Raw genomic sequence first — 20,782 nt, forward strand, 5'->3', positions numbered from 1 at the left:
TTAATATAGCTAGCTGTAACATTTGGAATGATAACACAACCAGAGTAGGCCTTTTTTACGTAGATGTTGTTAAAAAGTCACAAGTCCTTGAAAGGTGAAAGGGGTTTTCAAATTGTTTTGGGATACAATTTTTCAACATCTAAGGCTCTGAATTTTGTACGATGAAAAAATGCAAATGCTATTGGGATTGATTGTAAAGTTTGCTGTAGCATATTTGTAGTTAAGCTTGTTCAATATCTGACCAATGCTGCAAATTCAATCCAATCATGTTTATGGATTTTTTAAAAAGCCCTGTTGCTTTTGCGATTATGCGCTTCAAAGAATTGCGCCATCGACTACTCGTACATGAATGTCCCCACCTATATTCAAAATTGCTGAATACCTTAGCTACTCGAGGAGCAACGGGGAGAGCACTAGCGGCGTCCAGGAATAAATCGAAGGCTGGGCCACTTGTTGTGGCGTCTTCGCTGTATTGGATGGTGCAATATCCTGAAAACGGTATTAAAGGATAGGATAAAGGGTCGAAAAGTAAACTCTTTTGTTGAAGTTAGTGCAAATGTATTGGTTTTACCTTCTTCTTGTCTAAAGCATGTTGCATATCGTTGGTTATCGATGAGCTGGCCTCCTTGATAGTTGTAGCTTTGGAAAGTGCCGCTTACGCCGGTGAAATATTGGACACAATCGCTTGGGGCCCTGAGACGGAAAGGAATACAAGTATTAGTGCACGCAGACCCAAAAACCTTAAAAAAACACGTACTTGTTCAAGGAGTCGCACTGATAAAAAGTGATTTTGATTTTGAATGTTCTCGTTGAGATGGCAGATCCATAATTTATGTCGATACTACCAGCCCCTCCAGCTGAGCCAGTCTCAAGATACACTGTTGAGGTTGAGCAAAGGCAATAGTGAACAACTATAAGTATACAGATCATAAAACTGTATAATACCACTTACTGTGTTGGCCTGTCAATGTTCCACACGTCACAGGCGGGGATTTTCCGGTGGGACTAGCAACGGTGAGGAAATCCCCACTGGTTGCACAATCCCCGTGCAGCATTGCCCCGGCTGATGGGGGTTGAGCCATGACCAGATTAACAAAGTCCAACCTGAAGTACGTAATCGTCAATTTAGTTTTGGAAAAATGCTCAACGGGGATTTACTTGTTTTTTACTTAGTGTAACCTTACGTAAAAGCTATTTTTCAAAGGGTATATTTTCTTTTCGTGAGGAGAAAAATGAGGCTTATCGCCCAATGATGAAAACGCCTTCTACAAGCCGTCGAGTTTGAAGCAAAACGCGAGGGCTTGCTTGTGTTTCTCAGCAAAAGAGGTGAAAGAAAAGTACAAATAATTGTTCCTGTTCCTCATATGACATGCCATAAACGAAAACTGGCTCACCCTTTTTTGCCATATTGAACATGAATTAAATATGAGATCAATAATTGCTCCTGTTCTTTCGTACTTGATGCGTTGCATCTTGGCTTAAGGTAAGTTTCCCAATTCTCTGAAGTTATAGTTCCAATTTTCAAAGGGGGAGATAAATCCCTCCCCAGTAACAATAGGCTGACTTCTCTCACTTCGAATATTGCGAAGATGTTTGAGAAGAACATGAAGTTCAGACTTGTAGAATTTCTTAATGTACAGGAAGTCATTCCTCCTAGCCAGCAGGGATTCCGAGCACACTTTAACACGGTTACCCAACTGATTGAGTATATAGTGCAGGTTATTGAGGGACTGGAGAGCCATAAATCAGTCGATGTAATCTATCTCGACATCATGGCTTTTGACAATTTAGATCATGGCCTTTTAGTTAAAAGGCTCCGTGAGATCGGGAGCCAAGGCAAGGTTCTCAATTGGCTAAGAAGTTTCATTTCTGGTAGGAACCAATTAATTAAGGTCGAGGGATCCCTTAGTGACAAACATAATGTCTAGTCGGGTGTCCGTCAGGGCTCCCTCCATTTTTGGTCCTCTCTCTTTCATTAACTTCATTGCTCCGCTTCAGAAGGTTAGTAGTGGCAGGGACAGATGGGCTAACGCGGACGGAATACTCTTTTTCAAATATTTCCCGCCAAAACACCGAAAGGCCGACTTTTGACTCAATCAACAAACTCCTCAAACTAATGGCGTGCGAAATACGATCGATCAATCTAAGTGGGGATTTCGCGTAAAAACTGATAGTGTTCGGAAATTTAAAAGGTAGTGTACCCCCAAAGAAAGACCTGACTGGTTTCTGCCGCTGGCGGAGTGTCAATTATCCCGGATTTCAAGTATGAAGGACCCAAGACAGATCAATTGGGGCCAAAGTGGCATTCAGAAATGATGAACTTTGTTCGGTTTATTTGGGCTGCTCAGCTTACAAATTGATGACCAAGCCCATCAGGACGGTGTTGCCAAGGTGGTTGAGGTGATGGCTCCCACTATCCCATTTCTCCACCAGACTTGGAGTCAAGTTTGACTTTTGAAAGTCATAAAGGTTGCTTGCCAACTTGACAATCCACTCTACTAGATAAAACAACAATTATAGCTTTCATTGGCCGGAACATTCTGTCATAAAGAACGTTGAATGATCAGTAACCCAAGTTCTCAAGTGCATTTGCGACCATTGTGTTCAATAATCAGTGTTGAAGGACCATGTCCAGGTCGCAATTGCTACTCAGGCCTGACAGATCCAATCCTGGAGCTCCAACTGTATGTACTATTCTATGTATTGTGTTTTGGAGAGTAGAACCATAATAATTTGCAAACACCAAAGTGAAAACATCAGTGAAAGGACATCAAAGTGAGAATTAAGTTATTCTTTTCAAATTGTGCCAATCATAATAAACCCATGTGAGTATAAAATTGCTTTTGCCTGTCTTTTTGCCCTAACAACGCCTTTTTACTGGAAATAGAAACCTTCAATGAAGACATTGGTCATAACTTAGAATTGAGAAAAAAAAAACACTTTTTGTGTTTGCTAAATGCTAAACTCATTGTAATCATCTAATATATTCATATTTGTAATGCTATGATAAAAGGTTGCAATAATGTAATTGTAGTTGACTACAGGGTTGACAATTTAGTTCTAAGGTTATGCATGAATATTCTCACAATTCAGTCTTAAAGTTAAAGCTTGTTTAAGATCTAAATCAACATGTACAAATGGTAAATCTCTATTGTTTGATAGTAACACAGTTTTCATTATTGTACATGATTGTCACAGAAAAAATTGAAAGACAGCTAAATGTAATCCTGCCAGTAAAGGTAAATAATATGCTATCCTCCAGAAAATTGTTCCTTTTTGTAACAAATAGCTGGAATAATTACTTTATTAGACATTGAATTACCGTATCAGATAGTCATTTTAAATATTACTCATTGTTAACTTGTAGCATAGAACGTCTAAAGCCAGTTAGATGTATGCTAGTTAAGAACTTCAAGCACCCAGAGTTGCGGAGAAGTCGGCCTTCCTCTGTTATGCAGAAAAGGGAGTGATAATGTCACCGCAACTCGGCCTTGTCGCCGCATCCCGACCGTCTTGGGTTCTAGGTGGTTGTTACCGGACTTTTAGGCGGTTGTTCCGGCATCTTAATCCGGCCCGTTTCCCATTCCGGCCAGTTTTGTACTCCGGCCCGCTTCATTTTCGTTTGGGGGGGAAGTAGTGTGGCGACAAGGCCTGGATGCGGCGACAAGGCCGGGATGCGGCCATTCAATTTAACCATTCAACAGGCTGTCAATGTAGCTTCTTTCAAGTCAGACTTTGACAAATTTTTAGCTAGCATGACATATCAACCTTAAGGCTTGCCAGATCCGCTTACTCTAATTCGTTGGTCGATCAGATAATACATAAATTTAAAGATAAGTAAAAAAAGGTTTTTTTTCGTCTTGAAGTGCTGGGAATTTCATTCCTACTAACGGTAAAGATGTCTGCAGATTGACACTTACCTAATTTGACACAAATCTGAAAGTGGAAAAATATGCGTTATATCAGAAACAATTTCAGTGAGAAAAAAAATATTTCTAGTCATTTCATATCAAATCAAGCCTTAACCTCATGTAGAAAACCATTAATGAACCTTAGTCTTGTCTAGAAAAAACTGCGTTCTTAATTTAATCATGATCAACTCCGGTAAACTCCATTTGCCTTGGTAGAATTACACTTACAGTACATGGTAGTACCTACCAGGATTCCATGTTCAGAGGCCAGTTTTGCAAGCTCGTACCTTGGAGTTGGGGGCTTGGATGTTATCCGGTATGAAACTACACTGGCCAAAGAGGTGAGCAAATGCTCATTCTGCGTAAGGTCCAAGTCTTAACTCAATGGTACGAGCGTTTATAAAACTCGTCTTTGGTCAAGTAAAGAAAGTGTCAAGATTTTAGACGAGATAAATGTGAGACACAAGGTATGAAAGTCTTTCGATTTCCCGAAAGACATAAGAAGTCAAGGCAATTTCAAATTTTTCGATTCTTTTCGGTTAGGGTACGTTTAGGCACAAAACATTCATTTGTCATGTTCAGTGTCCCACAATTTCAGAAACATTTGACTTCAACTTAATTTGACTAAACGCAACTTTTTAAAACAATAATCATATTTTTGTCTCCTTGGGCTGAATGTTAGTTCATTGGGAAGATAATAACCGGTTTCAAAATGTCAATATACTTACATTGTAAAGATGACACAAATCCAATGACAACTTAAAACCTAGGTTTTATGTTTTAAGTGAATCAACAAAGAATAATACAAGGATTCCAAGCTGTCAATGTATCTACTGTAGATTGAAATTACGCCATGATATAAATTTATAAACGATTTGTTACATGAGTTTGCCTCATATTTGACATAACAAAAATTGTTTGACGTGAAGACTAACAAATGCCGATATTTTGGTAATGATCCCACTTTATAGATTACGATTTTAGTAAACACATGACTGGCCTGTTCATAATTTCAAATATTCGCGGAGAACGCGCAAATTCGAGCTTAAGACCTTGCTTAGACAACCTTACGTCTTGTTAAACATCGTATGTAACTATAAAATTGTGACCACTCATTTATAAGCATAGCTCAGTTTGACGCTTAACTTTATTGCAACAATGTAGAACCCAAATAAAACAAAAAGAATGAAGCATGTACTCACTATCACATATCCTATTGAATCCAAACTTGCAGGTCTCTCCTCCTGAGCCACTGGCTGGGAAATCAGTGTTCTAAAACAAAAGTGTAAATATGAAAAGCTATCACTAAAAAATGAACTTATCCTCAAAGAAAAGGAAATACTTACCTGAATATAAGTGCAGTTCTAAAAATCAAAACACAATTCATAAACGTTTGCAGAGGTTGTAGTTTTCAGCTCATTATAATACTCACATGGGCGACGGTTCCTCCACAACCTTTGACCACAAAGGAGCAACACACTCCAAAACCAGAGGCGCAATTCCCATCAGCGGCACCACCATTGGAGATACATTCTGTGGAAGTCATGCAAGTACCTTTCATGGTGGTATCAGATACCACGGTGCATTCACCTTGCTAAAAGATAGAGGAACAAAAACACTTTGACATATTTAGATGTCCGATGGAAGTAAGTAGTTCGATTTTCAGGGTGGATAGTTCTAAAGGATGATAGGCTTTTACTAATAGCGACTGCGAATGAAAAGACCAATGCTATAATACAAGTGTCACTATTGGACTTTTTGGTGGATCGATTCTCTTAAAACGTCATTTGGAATCTCTTGTGATTTTTCGCCTTTAATTTCCGGCTAACTAGAATGAAATCTTTTCATGATCATTAAGTGACATGGTGCTATTATGTTAAAGTGTATGAGGCCAAGATAAACGACATTTATCTACGCCCCGTACTTGAAGGATGGAAGAACAAATTTGTAATGTTTTTGAGTTACCAGTGAACTAAGGAGTGCTAGCTAGAGCTTTAAGGCAGTGCCGTAATTTTAAGAAAGTTATATTTGCTTAATTTTGTTAACGTTCTTTGAATAAATAGCGAGGTACTTGAATCAAAATATATGTTTGCAAGGAAAATTACACTCGGTTTGACAAAGACGATAGATAACATCTAGAGTTAATGACAAAATTCAGCTTGTGGAACTAAAGAGGTTCTGCTTCCGTTCTCTTTCAATAAAGTATCCACTGTAACGATATTTTTGGAGTAATTGATGGAAAACGACGAAAACCGAGTGGTTTGTGGTCAAGCTTAGTCGTTTTTGAAATTCATGAATGCGTGAAAACCTCGAGTAAGCTCTGCCATAGCAAAATGGGTGAATGAAGATCAGGGGAAGTAAACCGAACAACTATTAGACTAAATTGTTCTTGTGGTGAGAAACAAAGAACAACCGCATTTGTTAATGGGAGTTTTACGACAAGGCGTGGTTAATCACCAAATTGTCTTGTATATTCTTTAAGCTTTCAAGAGAGCGTTCAAAAATGTAAGTCAAGTCTAAGGGCGGCTTTACTCGAGGATGGAAAACCAGGATTGGATCCGGTTTGAGGATTGAATGAGGAGTAGTGCTAGGGCGAGTTTTTCGCAACATGAGTCTTTTTGTTCGACTTGAGTACAATGACAGATTGGAGAGCGATTTGCCGGACTTGCCCAAGCACTAGCCCTTCTTCAATCCTCAAACCGGATTCAATCTTGCTTTTCCATCCTAGTGTAAGGCCGCCCTTAGACTCCTACCCAGTGAATGCCATCTATGGATTTGGAAAAGGGAGCTGAGTAGGATGAGGTCTTGCTCGAGTCCTCTGAAGCTGGTGGATTCAATCCAGGGTGGCTACAAAGGGTGGCCTACGTTAAGACTCCGCCAACATTTTACAATAATCTAGTGACCAAAGTCAAATTGGGAAAAAGCCGACTCATCAAGGAGCCTATTTACTTATGCTAATTACATGCTGTTCTAGCTAGTTGCTGCCAATACTTTTCATAAGGTAAAACAAAAACAAGTTGTGATTGCTCCACAATAAGAATCTTTCTTCCAGGGTGTTTTACTTTTCTGGGCATTGAAAAGACAAAGTAACCTCTAGCGGGTTTATCTATTTCGTTTAGGTGAACTGCATTAAGCTCTCAAAGGTTCGATTTTTCAATTTTGAATTGCGGAATATAAGGACGATCACGAATCTTACCAAAAGAAGTTAATCGGACTAAGGGTTCTTTCATAATTGTAGAGTAATCAAAAGGGGCCGGAAAGATATTATCTTTAGGTTAGATTAAGTTCTAACGTACGTATTTTGGCCATTTAGGACACATACACGTTTTCACGAATTTTAACCGTAAAATATTCTTAAATCGAAGATTTTCGGGATTTTTTTGTGATGTTTAGGCGAAATTTAGGGGAAGTACTGGGTGGAAAGAAGCTCTCAGGACTATTTTGACTGTGTCTGACAATGTCTTTCCCCGTTCAAAGATTTTTTCATGTTAAACCAAGCTTTCATTAAGAGGAATTGATGAACACATACAGAAGTGCTAGGTTGCAAATGATTTAATTTTAGACTAAAGGCGATTGACAACCCTCCCACCGTTTGCCCTCAAAACTATGTTCGAAAATGCAAGTGAGCACAGTCTTGATTTCAGAACCAAAATTAAGGCCCTACTAAAGACCGGCAAAAGGCCGAGGGAGGTGGGTGAGCCTTTGGGTGTCCATCCTTGAACTATTGATGAGTGGTATTCTTCACGCAAATACGGCCTTTCCCTTTACAACAGACCAGACCTGAGGCGAAGATCTGAGATGACAGGAGTCTGCCTTCAGAGGGCCATTATCTATTTTGTTTTGGGCCATGATTTCAGAATGCTTCAAAATGTAATTTTCACTTAGAAGTTACAGATATGTGTCTACATTATAATTAAATTTTTCGATTTGGTAAAGGCAAGACATGAACACGCTTGGTTTGGGAATCAGTTTTTCGCGATTGAGTTAACGGCATTACGTTCTTCTTCAAATGAAAATGATCCCAGGCTATAACAATTACTCATTTCAATTTTCAGCTTGATCGAGCGACTGGATCAAAAGTTATGCCGTCTCAAAAGGCACTACAAAGCTCTTCAATGAATGAACGAACTAGCCCTCTTGTGGTAATTGATTACCAGAAGAGGGCTAAGTCATTCATTCTTTGATCTGTTATGTACTGCACCTTGAGAGGGCATAACTTTGGACCCAGTCGTTTGATTGAGCTGACATTTGAAATATGCAATTGCAGGGATCTGGGGCCAGCCTTGTTTGAAGAAGAATTTAATTCATTGACTCGAATTGGAGTTGGTAATTTTCAACCTTACCATCCCCGTCCATCCTCCAGTGGTTCATGGGCAAGACTAATTTTTTGAGCCCATAGAGCAAGAAGATCGTGAAAAAAAATAATCATGCCATTTTTACCTTAAGAACCATCATAATGCACGAATAAACAAACAGAGAATAACTTTTTTTCTCCTATTCATGACTTATTTGAACGTTTTTGCAACTTATTTTGGCTGATTTTCATAACCTAAGGTACTATTTTGCCAAAGATCACATACTATTTTTGCGACCCCTAGTGATCAAGGGACAAGAGTTTTACGGCTATTTGGTGCTTAACAAGCATATGATTAAAACGAAGTATCTAAACTGCACATTTGCACCTGAGCGTTAGAAATAAAACATGACCGTAAAAACGACTTACTTTAAAAGTCACAATGTTGAACAAGCTGAAGAGACCTGGAATTAAGAAGTATCTGTTACTTATCTGTCGAAAATGTATTGAGAAAAAAAATCAAAGATCTTACGTCCTTGTCGATTGTTCATCATTGACAAAGTTGAAGTATTTCCACTTTGAAAGCTTTTGGATGTCGATACTCCCACGGCAAGACAAGTCCAAAAAATGCTGACTGAAACCCACGAGATCATGTCTGACAATATCAAGGGCTGGTGGTGGAATAATAACCATTGAAGTGTTCTTACTATCCAGGGCGACAACGTGTTTGTCGTAAATGAAGCCACGGAAGCCGCAAAACCATAGAAAGCTATTACCACGACCATTATCATTCACATTGTCATTAAACCTGGTTGCATGTAAACAATAATTTAACTAACCATTGTCAAATCATCCCGACAGCACCTGTCGGGATAATGATTTGAAACTTCAGCTTCAAGCATTTAGTAAGCTCTACAGTTTTAAAAACCCGACGATCATGCATAGAGATCTTTCAAAATGGTGAAGATTCGTCTAGCTACAGATGTAACTGTCTTTATGAAACCGAATAAATGTTTTTCTATGGAAATTGCTCGTCTGTTAACAATAATGATGATCGACCAGAGAGCGAATCGACAACTAGATTTCACTTTTTTTGACAGAACAATAATCATCAAGTTCTTCTCATTCACATTTCAAAGCTGCTCCAAACAACAGGTACTCGTTACAATTATTTCCATATTTACCCACATTAGCTTCCATCCTTTTCAAAAGTCTTTCCTAAAGGGCTGAGGTGAAAATTCTCTCTAAGCAAAAGTTTTTGTACCCACTTGTAATGATTTCATTTCATTTCCATTTAGTCAATCTTCAAACTTCCATCAAGGCTCTAATAAATGTAAATGTCAGAGTCTGTTTATATTTCAATGTATCAGAACTTGTGAATAATCTTCATGCACGGGTATATGCCATGGTATCTTTGTGACTGATGTTCAAAACTATTTGTTTTCAATGGTTTAATATTAGGGGCACAGACTTAAACCTATTCATATCCATCATCTTCTAATGCTGTTAGCCCCGCATTTATATGCACTCAAGCCTTTCAATGTTAGAAAATCAAGATATTTGTTTTTGTAAAAGCCATTCTCGCTACGACAAGTAAGCTGTATATGTTTACCTTTTTAAGCAAACTTTAATACGATTAAGTCAAGATCTTTTTTAAATTCAGTTAAGGGCATGCAAGAATTAATTGCACTCTTAGCATTTGGTGGTCAATTTTGCCGAATAGTCGTCTTTTAAGTATACTTGAAGTAGACTAATTGCCGCTCAGCATATGTTCATAAAATCTGAACCAAAAGACACTGTAAATAGTTTTGATCGAATATATCTTGTCCTTCGAGTATGATAAAGTGTGTTTACAATAGTTCTAAAAGCTGTTCATAGTTCATTCACTTTCACTCTTAAAGAGCAATTGCCATTGCCCTTATCGTTTGGTTTATTTTCAGATTCATCCTAGATTTGTGAAAGACATTATGACTTCCCTATTGGAATATATATTATGCGTCTGTATTATTTTGAATACCATGGCTGTTGCGGATATTCCAAGCAATGAAACATCATCTCGTCAGAAGAAACGTAAGTACTACTTGCAATTCGGCTCATGTACTGTAAGCGGAAGGCCATCGCCCTTAGATAGCGAACTTTATAATTTAGAAACATTTGCACTGGTTGAAAAAAAATGTCTCATATTTCAAGATGCTGTTAGATATTCAGGCAGGACTTCTCAGATATTATCATATCCATTAATCATTCACACTTGCTCTCTTTTAGTGCTACCTATATTCCAGGTCATAAGTTTCCAAGTGAGGATTTAATGTGCTAGTTATTCAATTTATTGAGATTGAACCTGATTTGATGAGTCTAACTTCTTTGCAGAACACCAATTGCAATGGATCAAGTTCTACTAGAGTAGGTACTTGCTACACAAGTGACGAATGCGAAACCAGAGGTATGACAAAACTTATTACTTTTTCATTTGGTGCTCTTTTTAGCATTTGTTATTTCTGACCTTGAATTGTAATTGCTTTTTGTATTTCTTTTAGGTGGATCTTCCTCTGGGACTTGTGCGTCTGGTTATGGTGTTTGTTGTGTCTGTAAGTTTACCATTGTGTTCACATTTCACATTTCCATGCATGCGATGAGTTATAGTGCCTTTCGAGTTTTACCTAAAACTTTTTTTCAGTCAATTTGAATTGCGGTTCGACTTTTTCCGAGAACTGCACCTACTTGACTCAAGAGGCCACTTCGATGGTCAGTTCCTCCTGCGTCTACACCATTTGCAAGTGCTCCTCCGATATTTGCCGCATTAGGTTCGACATGACCGTAAGTGAGATTGTCTCTCAAAGCGTTTTATCAGTCACCAGAGCATAGTTTTTTAAAGCCAATGACTGAATCTTACACATCTTGACAGTTATCATGAGTAATCTAATCCCACCTGCTGTACCGTACATCCGGCCAATGACTGAATCTTACACATCTTGACAGTTATCATGAGTAATCTAATCCCACTTTTTATCCCTCAGTACCTAGACAGACAACGATGCCTCTCGAGACAAAAGCAAGTCATATTTGATCTTATTTCAGTCCTTCTCCATCGGCGGTCCTGTCGTTGGAACGACCGAAACAGTCGCTGCTAATGGTAATAAACCAAAAGATCAATTTGTTTCCTTTACATTGCTTTTATTGCTAACCAAACTGCAAGCCTTATTCCACGTCCAAGCTCCACTCAAACGATACAAACATACTTATCTAACATGCTATGTACTAACTTGCTACATTGTACAGATGTGAAAGCATAATCCCACATTTTTATCGAAGGGAAATAACTGAAATAGTCTTTTCGATTATGAAGGCTCTAGCCAGTGTGTGAATTACTTGTATATCATCAAATAACAACAGCTATCTCTACTTCGATCAATTACTACTGAGATGGTACAAGAGCTTAAGTCACCTTAATGATCACTTTTAGCCGGCGCCATTGGAGATTGCACGACTGATCAGTTTTCAGTGACAGCCCCTGGTGGTGTGGGATCACCGGTTATTTGTGGCTTCAATTCTGGACAACACAGTAAGCCGTACATCTTGGAGTTTTGATTTGGGCGATTTATCACTATCTAGGCTCTGATTTTGACAAGTTTACCTATTTTCTTTCTAGTCATCGTAGATGCGAGTGATCAATGTCACAAAGCTGCTTTCACTTTGTCAGGCTCAGCAGCGACACGATCTTGGGACATCAAAGTTACCCAATATACATGTTCTCAACAAGAAGGAGGTACGTAGGGTTTCGATTTTTGCTGCTACTTTAGTGTTTTATTAAGATCGAGAAACTACCGCCTTGTGATTTGAAAGCTACAGCCCCTAATACAGATTTCAAAGCTGTACACTAAATCCCAAAAATTAAAAAAAAAGCTCCCCATCAGGTTTGTTTTTGGTTTTGAACCCGGTTTATCATGGTGCATGGTAACGTGTACTCTAAGCTTTTCTAAACTTTGAGAACAAGTTCTTCCATTTGACAATCTGCCAAAATGTGGCCATTACTTTTGATTGCTGCATTGTTTCAGGACCCGATGGTTGTCTCCAATATTTCACGGGAACATCTGGAACAATTTCAAGGTGACTTTTTCAGACTTTAGTTCCTATTTATTTGACGCCATATAACCTGGTATCACAATAAAAAGCTGTTTTTTGTCTTGAACTCTCAATGTAACAATGAAACCTTGTAAAAATATGCTTTTCTTCAGCTTTAATTTTCCAACTGCGTCTGCTGCCGTGTCCGCACAGAGTAAGTTATTCTTCACAACTATTGCATGTACGCACTATTCATATCAATTGATCAATTTCACAATGATCTTTTAGCCACCCATTTATCCAATCAATGCTACAACATATGCATCAGAAGAGAATCTGGACGTTGTGCCATTTGCTACGTGCCTAACTTTGCTGACTCCATTGCTGGCGCCATCATATCGTCACAGGTTAGTGCTTAAATGGAATCAACCAGATTTTGAACTAACGGGAATTTTGCCAATGTTTTTAGGTTGCCTTTGGATTAAGGTAAGAGTGTTGCACATACGCGAATCCCGCAGATTTATAGTGGTTTCTGATGCAACTATTATATGCCAAAAAACTAGCAATTTACCACACAGGGAAAGGGAGGGAAATACTGTCATTGGCGTTGATCGTCTCACTCTCAACCTCGCCATGTATAAAGCCTGTACCCCAATATGCAAAAATCTAAGTCTCTTAAATGTTATGTTCTTTCATGATTTGGCACATGTTGTTGCCCCTCTCTGATACACATTAAAACCCCCATCAATTCGGAACATTTTTGTGTTCTTTTACAGCGTAAGCCCGGCTGCAATCGCAGAGTCTGCCACTGGAGCAGATTGCACAACAGACTATTTGTTGGTAAGTGGATTTTTTCACCTATGTAATCTAACATCCAAAGAAAACTGTTAGCACGAAACTAGACGTTCAGTTACATGAGGAGTGTCATAGCTGAGGGTATTCCTATCCTCTCTATTAATGCGCTTGTTAAGATTTGATCCCAAATTGTGGGTGATTGGTATCGGCATAAACGGAGAATATTTGTAGCGCTATATCAATATTGTTCCTTTCCGTCGGTCTGCTTCGATCGGGAATGTTGACACCATCCTTTGTTTTTTGCTTTTAGATACCTGGAGCACAAGATGTAATCGGACCGGCAATGCCTCTCGCTCAGGAGGTGGCGATGAGTGGTCTACAAGGTCGAATCTGTGGGAGAGTTCTGTCCTCCATGACTGGTAAAGGATTGGGAGATGCCTATCTCGTCGGTACCCCAGCGATGCAAATCTCCGTTTGTTGTAAGTTCTCAAATCTGGCATATTCGCTTTTAAGTTTAATATGAGTTTGCGAACTTAAACATCTTTTTGAGAATGTCAGTACATGGTTTGAAAGATGAATTTGTAACTAAAGTTGCCACTGACATAGTACAAACACACAGTAGTAGTCCAAAGATTGTCATATCCCTCATTTGCGGCAACCATTTGCCTGTGTAATGGGAAAAGGTTTAACCAGAAATTCTGAAAAACTTTTCGGAGCGAGAAGGATTCAAAACTTTTTCAAGCCTTTTCCAAAGAGCCTTTTCAGGACCTCAATTCACTTTTTAGTATAAAGTATTATATTGACTATTAGCACTGGGAAGAGTGCGGGCTTGACTGGAAGGTAAGGATGTTGCTTCCTTCCACAAAATTGTTGTCGTGGAAGAGTTGAGAATATGGGTAAATGAGACGAAGCATCTTGTTTGCCCTTTTGATTGAACAAATATTTGATTGGATGTAATCCAATCTTTTGCAAAGGTCAAGAAGAAGTTGATTGAAGCGGTAGACTCCGCCCTGGAGCGAAAATCGGATTTCTAGAAGGCCTCGGAAACACATTGATAAAGAGGGGAAAATCGGTTGTCAACATATCAGTCACAACCAACAGTGCACAAAACTTGTTGAAGGCAGACACCCGTTCGCAGCAGCGAGTCAAGGCAGTATTTTTCAATGTTTAATTTCGAAAATTAGCATGATTTCAAAGACGATTTTATTGACTTTTTGATGTTAGCAGCAGTCGGATTTTTTTATCAAGAAACTAGCATTACTTGCATGGCCCTAGCTAGCATCCTGATATAGTGCCTAGCATATTTCCGAGCTGATAGAATAATCAAAACAACAGAAAAAACTCAGGGAGAAGTAAATGGTCTTTTCATTCTCTTCTGCCTCTTCTAGTTGCGGGCAAACAAATGTAAAAGCATAAGAGTATGCTCTTTGATGCCTGACTTTAAAAAGGTATATTTCGCTCAGCTTATGGCTGATCCATCCTAACACCAAAAATACACCGCCAACTTTTCTGAGAGACTTTTCAAATCTTGCAAGGGTAAATTATACACCCGAATAGGGATAAGCAGAGAGCTTTATATTGCATACTGCAGCATTTCCAGTGACTTTTCAGCTTCATCTTTTCCATTAAATTGTACTGAAAGCTTAAAAAGCTCAAATAGATTTAGGAAAAATGACTACTTTTTCTAGCTTGCTACCAAAAACTTGTGCAACTCTGCTTTTCCTAGTACTATTTCGTTGGAAATAATGATTGAAAAGGTGTGGGGGGGATATTGATCATACACTGTACAACTTTTGGTTTGATTCTTATTTTCAAGTCAAAATAGTTGGAAATTTTTCCTACCGAGGATTGGAATTGGCTCTCAGAAAATTTGGTGGCTAATTCATTGTGTCAAAGTATTTGAGCAATGAATTGTTCATTTAATAATCCCTTGATAGGATCTGACATGTCAGAGCGTATTATCTTCTTTACACGTTTGAGTGTCCGCACCTAGACGAAGCAGAGTGCGCCACCTCCGCTCAATGAAAAGGACTATTTGGTGGTGCATTACAGTGTTCATTAATTGGAATCTCTTGCCGTTCCATCCTTGGTAAGCCAAGCTTACTTTAAATTCAGAGCAAATAATTTTCAACTTCACGACATCAGAGCCCAGTTTTTTAAAGCGAAGGAGTGAATATTAGATCGAGAAAAGATCCAGGTTATGTAGTGTAGTAAGATATTTTCTCAATCTAAGATTCACTCCTTCCCTTTAAAAACTTTAGCTCAGGTTCTGAAACTATGCTTCTACCGTCCAACAATTCTGGTTTCTTGTAATGCTTCTCGTTCAAAAAGTCAAATTTGGCACTCTTTCGAACAAAATTGAGACTGACGCTTCTTTAGCGTGGTCAAGGGGTGGTTAAGCCAACTTATGTTTTCATTTGTGTCAGAATTAGATCTACAGTTATGATGCCCTCAAAACAGTTATGGATCTTGCCTAGAGTGAATGCAACGAGGAGGGGTCGGAAAAAATCTTTTTGAGTATCAAATATCACTAAAGAGTTTTTTAACCGATGGAATATTTTTTACTCAAAACAATCAAAATTCTCTTACGCAAATATACAAGCCGATTTCAATGCAAAAAAACGATTGAAATGACAACATGAAGCAAAATTTGCAAAACTTTGAACTCATGATCAAAGGTTTCAAGATATTTCATTGTTTCAATATCAAAAGCCTTAGCATTGATCTCCTAGCTCGGACCCCCCAATAAACGCCCTAAACCAACAGGCTTCTAGATCAAATCTGGTTACTTTGGATGCTTTATCTCAAACTCGGTTGCTCTAAGGGTGTAGAAACATGGGCTAAAAAAGGCAATTATTTTTATGTTTGTTTGTTTTGTATATAACGTATAGGGATTCTTGTTCCGTTTTCAAGAAAAGAACGAGCTTTTACTAAATAAGGCAACCAGTAACAATGAACAATGTTGGCTGGGTATGTTGTCCTTGATTTTACTCCATGGAATAACGTCAGTTGTCCATGAACGCGTTTACTTGACAAGCCCTTTTGAGCCCGTAGCATCTTTTAAGTCAGACTTGGACAAATTTCTGACCAGCAATCCAGATCAACCCTACATTCACGGACTAGCCTACTCTACAAAATCAAATTCGTTGGTTGACCAAACATCATATGAAGATTAAAAGGAGACAAAATATGATCTTTCATTTCATTAGAATTGGGGATCTCATTCCCGTTAGCGGTTACAAAAGCCTGTGAAAAAAACACCAAAAAAGGAATTGAAAAGTTCCCTCATTACTGAAAAGAAGATACAGTCCATGGCAGATGGAAAATTTGCAAGCCATTTTATGCTATGAGAACCAAGATTCCTTACTAATTTTTTTCATGATTGCTTTACTGTTTCTTGAGACGTGGACGAAGGTCATAAACAATAACGGCATAATCTGGGTTTTCAGCAAAGAAATAACGTGCTTATAGTACGGTCTTGAAATCTGGCCCCAAAATATCTGGACAACCTTGTTAAAACATACATTCAATGGTCCTTTTATTGGGATAGGGAGAAACGAGTGCTTTTAGGTTTTGAACAATTCAAAAAATTGCTAACTCAAAAGTCACGTCATTTTTTTGCAAAAAAATAGATCATGAAAGTTGTTCGAGAAAGTTCAAAAGCAATGTAAAAACATTTATAATAGCATAGAGAAGTATTTGTCAAAATATATAATTTGCCAGTCATTAAGGCATTGGAAGAAATCTGGAATATCTTCAGACAGTTTGAAATCATCGTTTTGGCGTTAAGCAAACAAATCAAATATTTTCATTATCCTTAATCTAAAACTCTTTTGACAATGAAAGATTTTTTTCAAGCTATTGGATCGATCACGTGACACTTTTTTGCAATAAATGTGATCGCGCTTTGGATTACCTAGCGTCACCACAGGATGGAATTCCTCCGAACACAGACTAATACGCACATTCCTAGTTTTATATGGTTTCAATTCTGAATTATTTTAGGGCTCAACTTAACCACTTGTTCCTTTCCAAACATTCGCAATTTTACCAAAGGATACGCGAAACCTAGGCAATCATAAAGCCGAACTCTCAAGGGGGATGGACTTATACAAATAATCGGCCGCAACAGTAAAGGTGCCGTGAATACCCTACAAAAATTCAAACAAGTCGCCAAGAAGGTGTACAATTAACTTACCTCGCTTGGGAAAAGCTTTTGTTTTAATCATCTTAAAACTCTTGTTGCTTTTTTCTTTACTGCCTATATCAGCTTGTCTTTCGTCTGACCAAGGACGACTTTACCACGTGACGTCGTCCTCGTTCCGACTAATCTCCTTAATTTTAGAATTATTTTCTCAAAGGCTCGTATTCTTTATTAATAACCCAAAAGGGCCTTATGAGGGGACATGAAAAATACAAAAATAGGTAAAAGTTTGCCATCACATAGTCAGTTATTTTCAATTATAGATAGATAGGTTTACTTCAGGAACACTTTGATAATGATTGGATAATGTCGGCATATAATTTTTTAGTTTGCGTCTTAACATACTATGAACAATTTCATGAGCATGCAATTCCTCAGGTTCTGAGTAAGCAAAAGCTTGTTTTCACCAGGACCTGGGGAAATTAAAGAAGACATAGATAGCTAATAATGTTAGAAAAGCCAAGTTGCAACACAATAACGTGAGTTGGACGAAATACAAAGCGAAGTTGAAAGGCTTGTAGGAAATTATATTGGTGCAAATTAATAAGAAAAGAAGGAACCAAGAAAAAGACATCGAAAGAAAAACACGAAAGGCAGTGCAAAACATCTATTTAAAGTGTTAATTTGTTCTGTTTACTAGAAAATGAGAAACGACTTCAGAAATGGGAGGAAAATTAATAACTTTAGCATTGTATTTGGTGCATGGAATGTTTCGATGAGATCGAGTAGCGAATAATCATAATGAAAGAGAAAAATAAAAATCATTTATATGCATTTTTGCTGGCATACATAGCAATTCTTGAGTTTGCAAGGAGCAATGGAGTATTTCTGTATGAGATAATAGCTGGATTCTTCGATGATCAGCTTACCCCTCTCGTCTCACCATTGAGACGACTGCCCCAGTGGTTCAAAAGGTTTTTTGAAGTCTATCAGAAGTATCCAAACAAATCTTGATAGCTATTCGCCATATGAGCGTTAAATTTGAGCCATAATTCAATAAATCAATCAGGTTAAAATTACTTGTTATGGTTTTTGCGAGGTAGAAGACTGTTAAGATGGATTTGCGTACTTCTCTCAATACTTGATTGGGTTTTTTGACCATTGTAGTGAGACGGGTGGGACGAGAGGAGAGGAGACGACCGTATCCAAGAATCCAGCTTATCTCTTATTGTTTGGGTGAATTTTATTCTGGTTAGACCGATGTCTTGGGGGTTGAAATTATTCTACTCATTGAGAAAAGCAAAGTTCGGTAGTCTTTGTAAAAGTCCCGACTTGGCAACTGGAGTAATTGACCTCGAACCGCCAAGCCAAGGGTTATTTTTCCATTTGAAAATATTGATACATGGTGGAAGTTCTTACAAGCACGATTGCCTCATCACTTGAAGGGTTTAAGCGTGCGTAAACCTTGCAATTCTAGCAGCTTGGACTCATGAAACAAAGATTCAGTGTGAAATAGACGTCTCGCATATTTATCCAGCGTATAGCTCTTTTCTGAAGTATGGACAAGATCTTCATTTTCGCACTTTGGCCGTAAAATTCAATACCGTACTTCAACGCACCTCGAATAAGTCCATTATAAAGTTGTTTCTTTACAGTTTTCAGTACTGACTTGCGAGCTTTGTTCAGACTAAAAAGATTTTTTCGAATTTTGTTTGCTACACTCCCAATGTGACAATTTCAGTTAAGTTTGTTATCGAGTTGCATTCCTAGAGATTGTATTGACTTTTCATTGGATGTGGTAGAACCCATCTCCTCTAACCTATATACTAACCTTATACTAATTTTGAAGTTAAAATTACAATGGCTTATATTTCAACAAAGATAGTTAATTTGGGTTTGAGGTTAAATATGTGAAGCTCTGTGAAGTATTTGGTTGTAGCAATCGCAATGGCACAGGTCAGGCATTAATTGGCCGTCAGAGGTCGCGTGGGGGAGAGTCCCTAGAAACTCAGGGTGACCCAAACTTAGGGTTCACAGACTCTTCTATTGCCTTTCTTGGACTTGGTATTATGCGTTAGTTTGACATTTGGAATGTGCTGGATGGAGCACATCCCTTGTTACACTCGGGAACATCATGTACCATTTGGTGGGCATGCCTCTTTGGTTTGAATCTCACACTCTGAAACATGGTCCTCAACTTCATTCTCGTGGAAGTCTTTCTCGCATATCGTCTCAATTTCCATGGAACCCTTGGTCTACCCGATTAAATCACAATCCCTTCTCAATGGCTGATGACAAATCTGGACTTTTCTGAGACGTGGGACGTTATGGTACTCAATATATCAAACCTTTTTTAAGCTATCCTTACAATCCTTAACTTGAAAAATGGCCATCGTCTCAAGTCTCGATCTTAGAATCAAGATCTGTAATCCGAAAATGACAATTTAGTCCAATTTGAAGTTATTCCGCGAAACTACAAATTCTTATGATCAGTCGTCTGTCGAGCATCAATGACCAAATATTGGAAGGCTCAAAAGTGTAAGCCTTGACATTCACAATTGATTCTGAATTCTGGCTGAGGAAAAAGCTCATGGATACTTTTGAAGATGTATTGAAAAAGATACTTTTTGCAACTCCTTTAAACAGTGCAGACTGCATCGTCCCAAGCTTCTTGGTTTGTTGCACTGTTGTAGTTGTTCTCTAATTCTCACGCTTTTCCTCCTTGCTTTTTTGTCAAAAGCTCAACATTTTCCTAAAAATGAAAGAGTACCTCAATACATTTTACACAAAAGAGAAATTATAAAAACATTTGCATTTTGTCTCAGGTGTCTCACCGTGACAGATAGCTGAAATAAAGCACCCGGAGGAACCAAATTTGATCTAAAAACCTGAATGGTTTTTGTTATTAATTTGGGGGTCCAAGTTGGGAGACAGCTTCAAGGTCTTTTGATTGAAAATATTTAGAAATAATGAAATATATTATTGAAACCTTTGTTAATTGCTTCAAACTTGCGCAAAAAAACCTATTTAATACAAATTGTGACCAGATCTGTTATCACTCTTCTATCTTCCATCTATTTTTAGCTCAAGCCACCCCATTCGTCATAACTTTCAAAACGGATGACAACGAGGTTGAAACTGGCGCTGACGCCCTGACGGCTGAGGTCAAGGTAGCACCTGGGGGAATAATTGGATTCAGTCTGGACTATCAACAGCTTGCATGCTAAGATTCCACCACTTCCGTATTAGATTTAGGGAGCAGAACTAAATGAAATTACAATGTCAATGGAAAAATGAAATATATCATCATATTTTGAAGGAGAAGGTCATTCTAATATTTGCAACTCATGTACCACAGTGTCGACCAAATTGTACAATTTTGAATATGTAAATTGTAATTTGTATTTAAAAAATGTAATTTGCTCCTTCTTGTTCCTCTTTGGTCTGCGAGGAATTCTTTTTCCCGCTCACCTCTCTGCCTCTCCCCAGGACTAGTATTACTTAACCACATAAGTATTTTAAAAGTGTCTAAAAAGTAACTCATTCAAGAGTGGTAGGCCTTATTGTTACAAGTGT

The 20,782-nt window shown here is 38.2% G+C and overlaps 2 protein-coding genes across 2 annotated transcripts; one reads left to right on the plus strand and one right to left on the minus strand.

Annotated features, from left to right (window-relative positions):
• Nucleotides 1–220: 220 nt before the first annotated feature.
• LOC131883516 (uncharacterized) lies at nt 221–8,954 on the minus strand. Its single transcript, XM_059231005.1, has 11 exons — nt 8,738–8,954; nt 8,635–8,669; nt 5,344–5,505; nt 5,258–5,275; nt 5,114–5,183; nt 3,921–3,936; nt 953–1,104; nt 758–878; nt 572–693; nt 383–489; nt 221–247 (listed from the first exon to the last, which is right to left on the minus strand). The coding sequence occupies exons 1-11, from the start codon at nt 8,856–8,858 to the stop codon at nt 221–223; spliced, it is 951 nt and encodes a 316-aa protein (XP_059086988.1). The 5' UTR covers nt 8,859–8,954.
• A 360-nt stretch (nt 8,955–9,314) lies between these two features.
• On the plus strand, nt 9,315–20,523 carry LOC131883677 (uncharacterized). Its single transcript, XM_059231194.1, has 16 exons — nt 9,315–9,360; nt 10,146–10,275; nt 10,471–10,502; nt 10,576–10,648; nt 10,743–10,793; nt 10,883–11,022; nt 11,284–11,338; nt 11,669–11,767; nt 11,855–11,971; nt 12,261–12,312; nt 12,441–12,481; nt 12,556–12,674; nt 12,737–12,753; nt 13,044–13,107; nt 13,373–13,541; nt 20,291–20,523. Exons 2-16 carry the CDS (start codon nt 10,173–10,175, stop codon nt 20,431–20,433), a joined length of 1,275 nt encoding a protein of 424 aa, XP_059087177.1. The 5' UTR covers nt 9,315–9,360; nt 10,146–10,172; the 3' UTR covers nt 20,434–20,523.
• The last annotated feature ends 259 nt before the right edge of the window (nt 20,524–20,782 follow it).

The sequence above is a fragment of the Tigriopus californicus genome, chromosome 7, assembly GCF_007210705.1.
Source record: "Tigriopus californicus strain San Diego chromosome 7, Tcal_SD_v2.1, whole genome shotgun sequence".
In the NCBI taxonomy this organism is placed as follows: domain Eukaryota; kingdom Metazoa; phylum Arthropoda; class Copepoda; order Harpacticoida; family Harpacticidae; genus Tigriopus; species Tigriopus californicus.

Bases quoted from the DNA above. Each gene is read 5' to 3' on its own strand.
- LOC131883677 (XM_059231194.1), top strand. From the start codon at position 10,173: ATGACTTCCCTATTGGAATATATATTATGCGTCTGTATTATTTTGAAT. The intron at 12,313-12,440 runs GTGACTTTTTCA...GCTTTTCTTCAG, and splicing joins ACATCTGGAACAATTTCAAG to CTTTAATTTTCCAACTGCGT. The intron at 12,482-12,555 runs GTAAGTTATTCT...ATGATCTTTTAG, and splicing joins TGCTGCCGTGTCCGCACAGA to CCACCCATTTATCCAATCAA.
- LOC131883516 (XM_059231005.1), bottom strand. From the start codon at position 8,858: ATGATCTCGTGGGTTTCAGTCAGCATTTTTTGGACTTGTCTTGCCGTG. The intron at 8,670-8,737 runs GTAAGATCTTTG...TCTTAATTCCAG, and splicing joins GATGAACAATCGACAAGGAC to GTCTCTTCAGCTTGTTCAAC. The intron at 490-571 runs GTAAAACCAATA...TACCGTTTTCAG, and splicing joins ATGCTTTAGACAAGAAGAAG to GATATTGCACCATCCAATAC.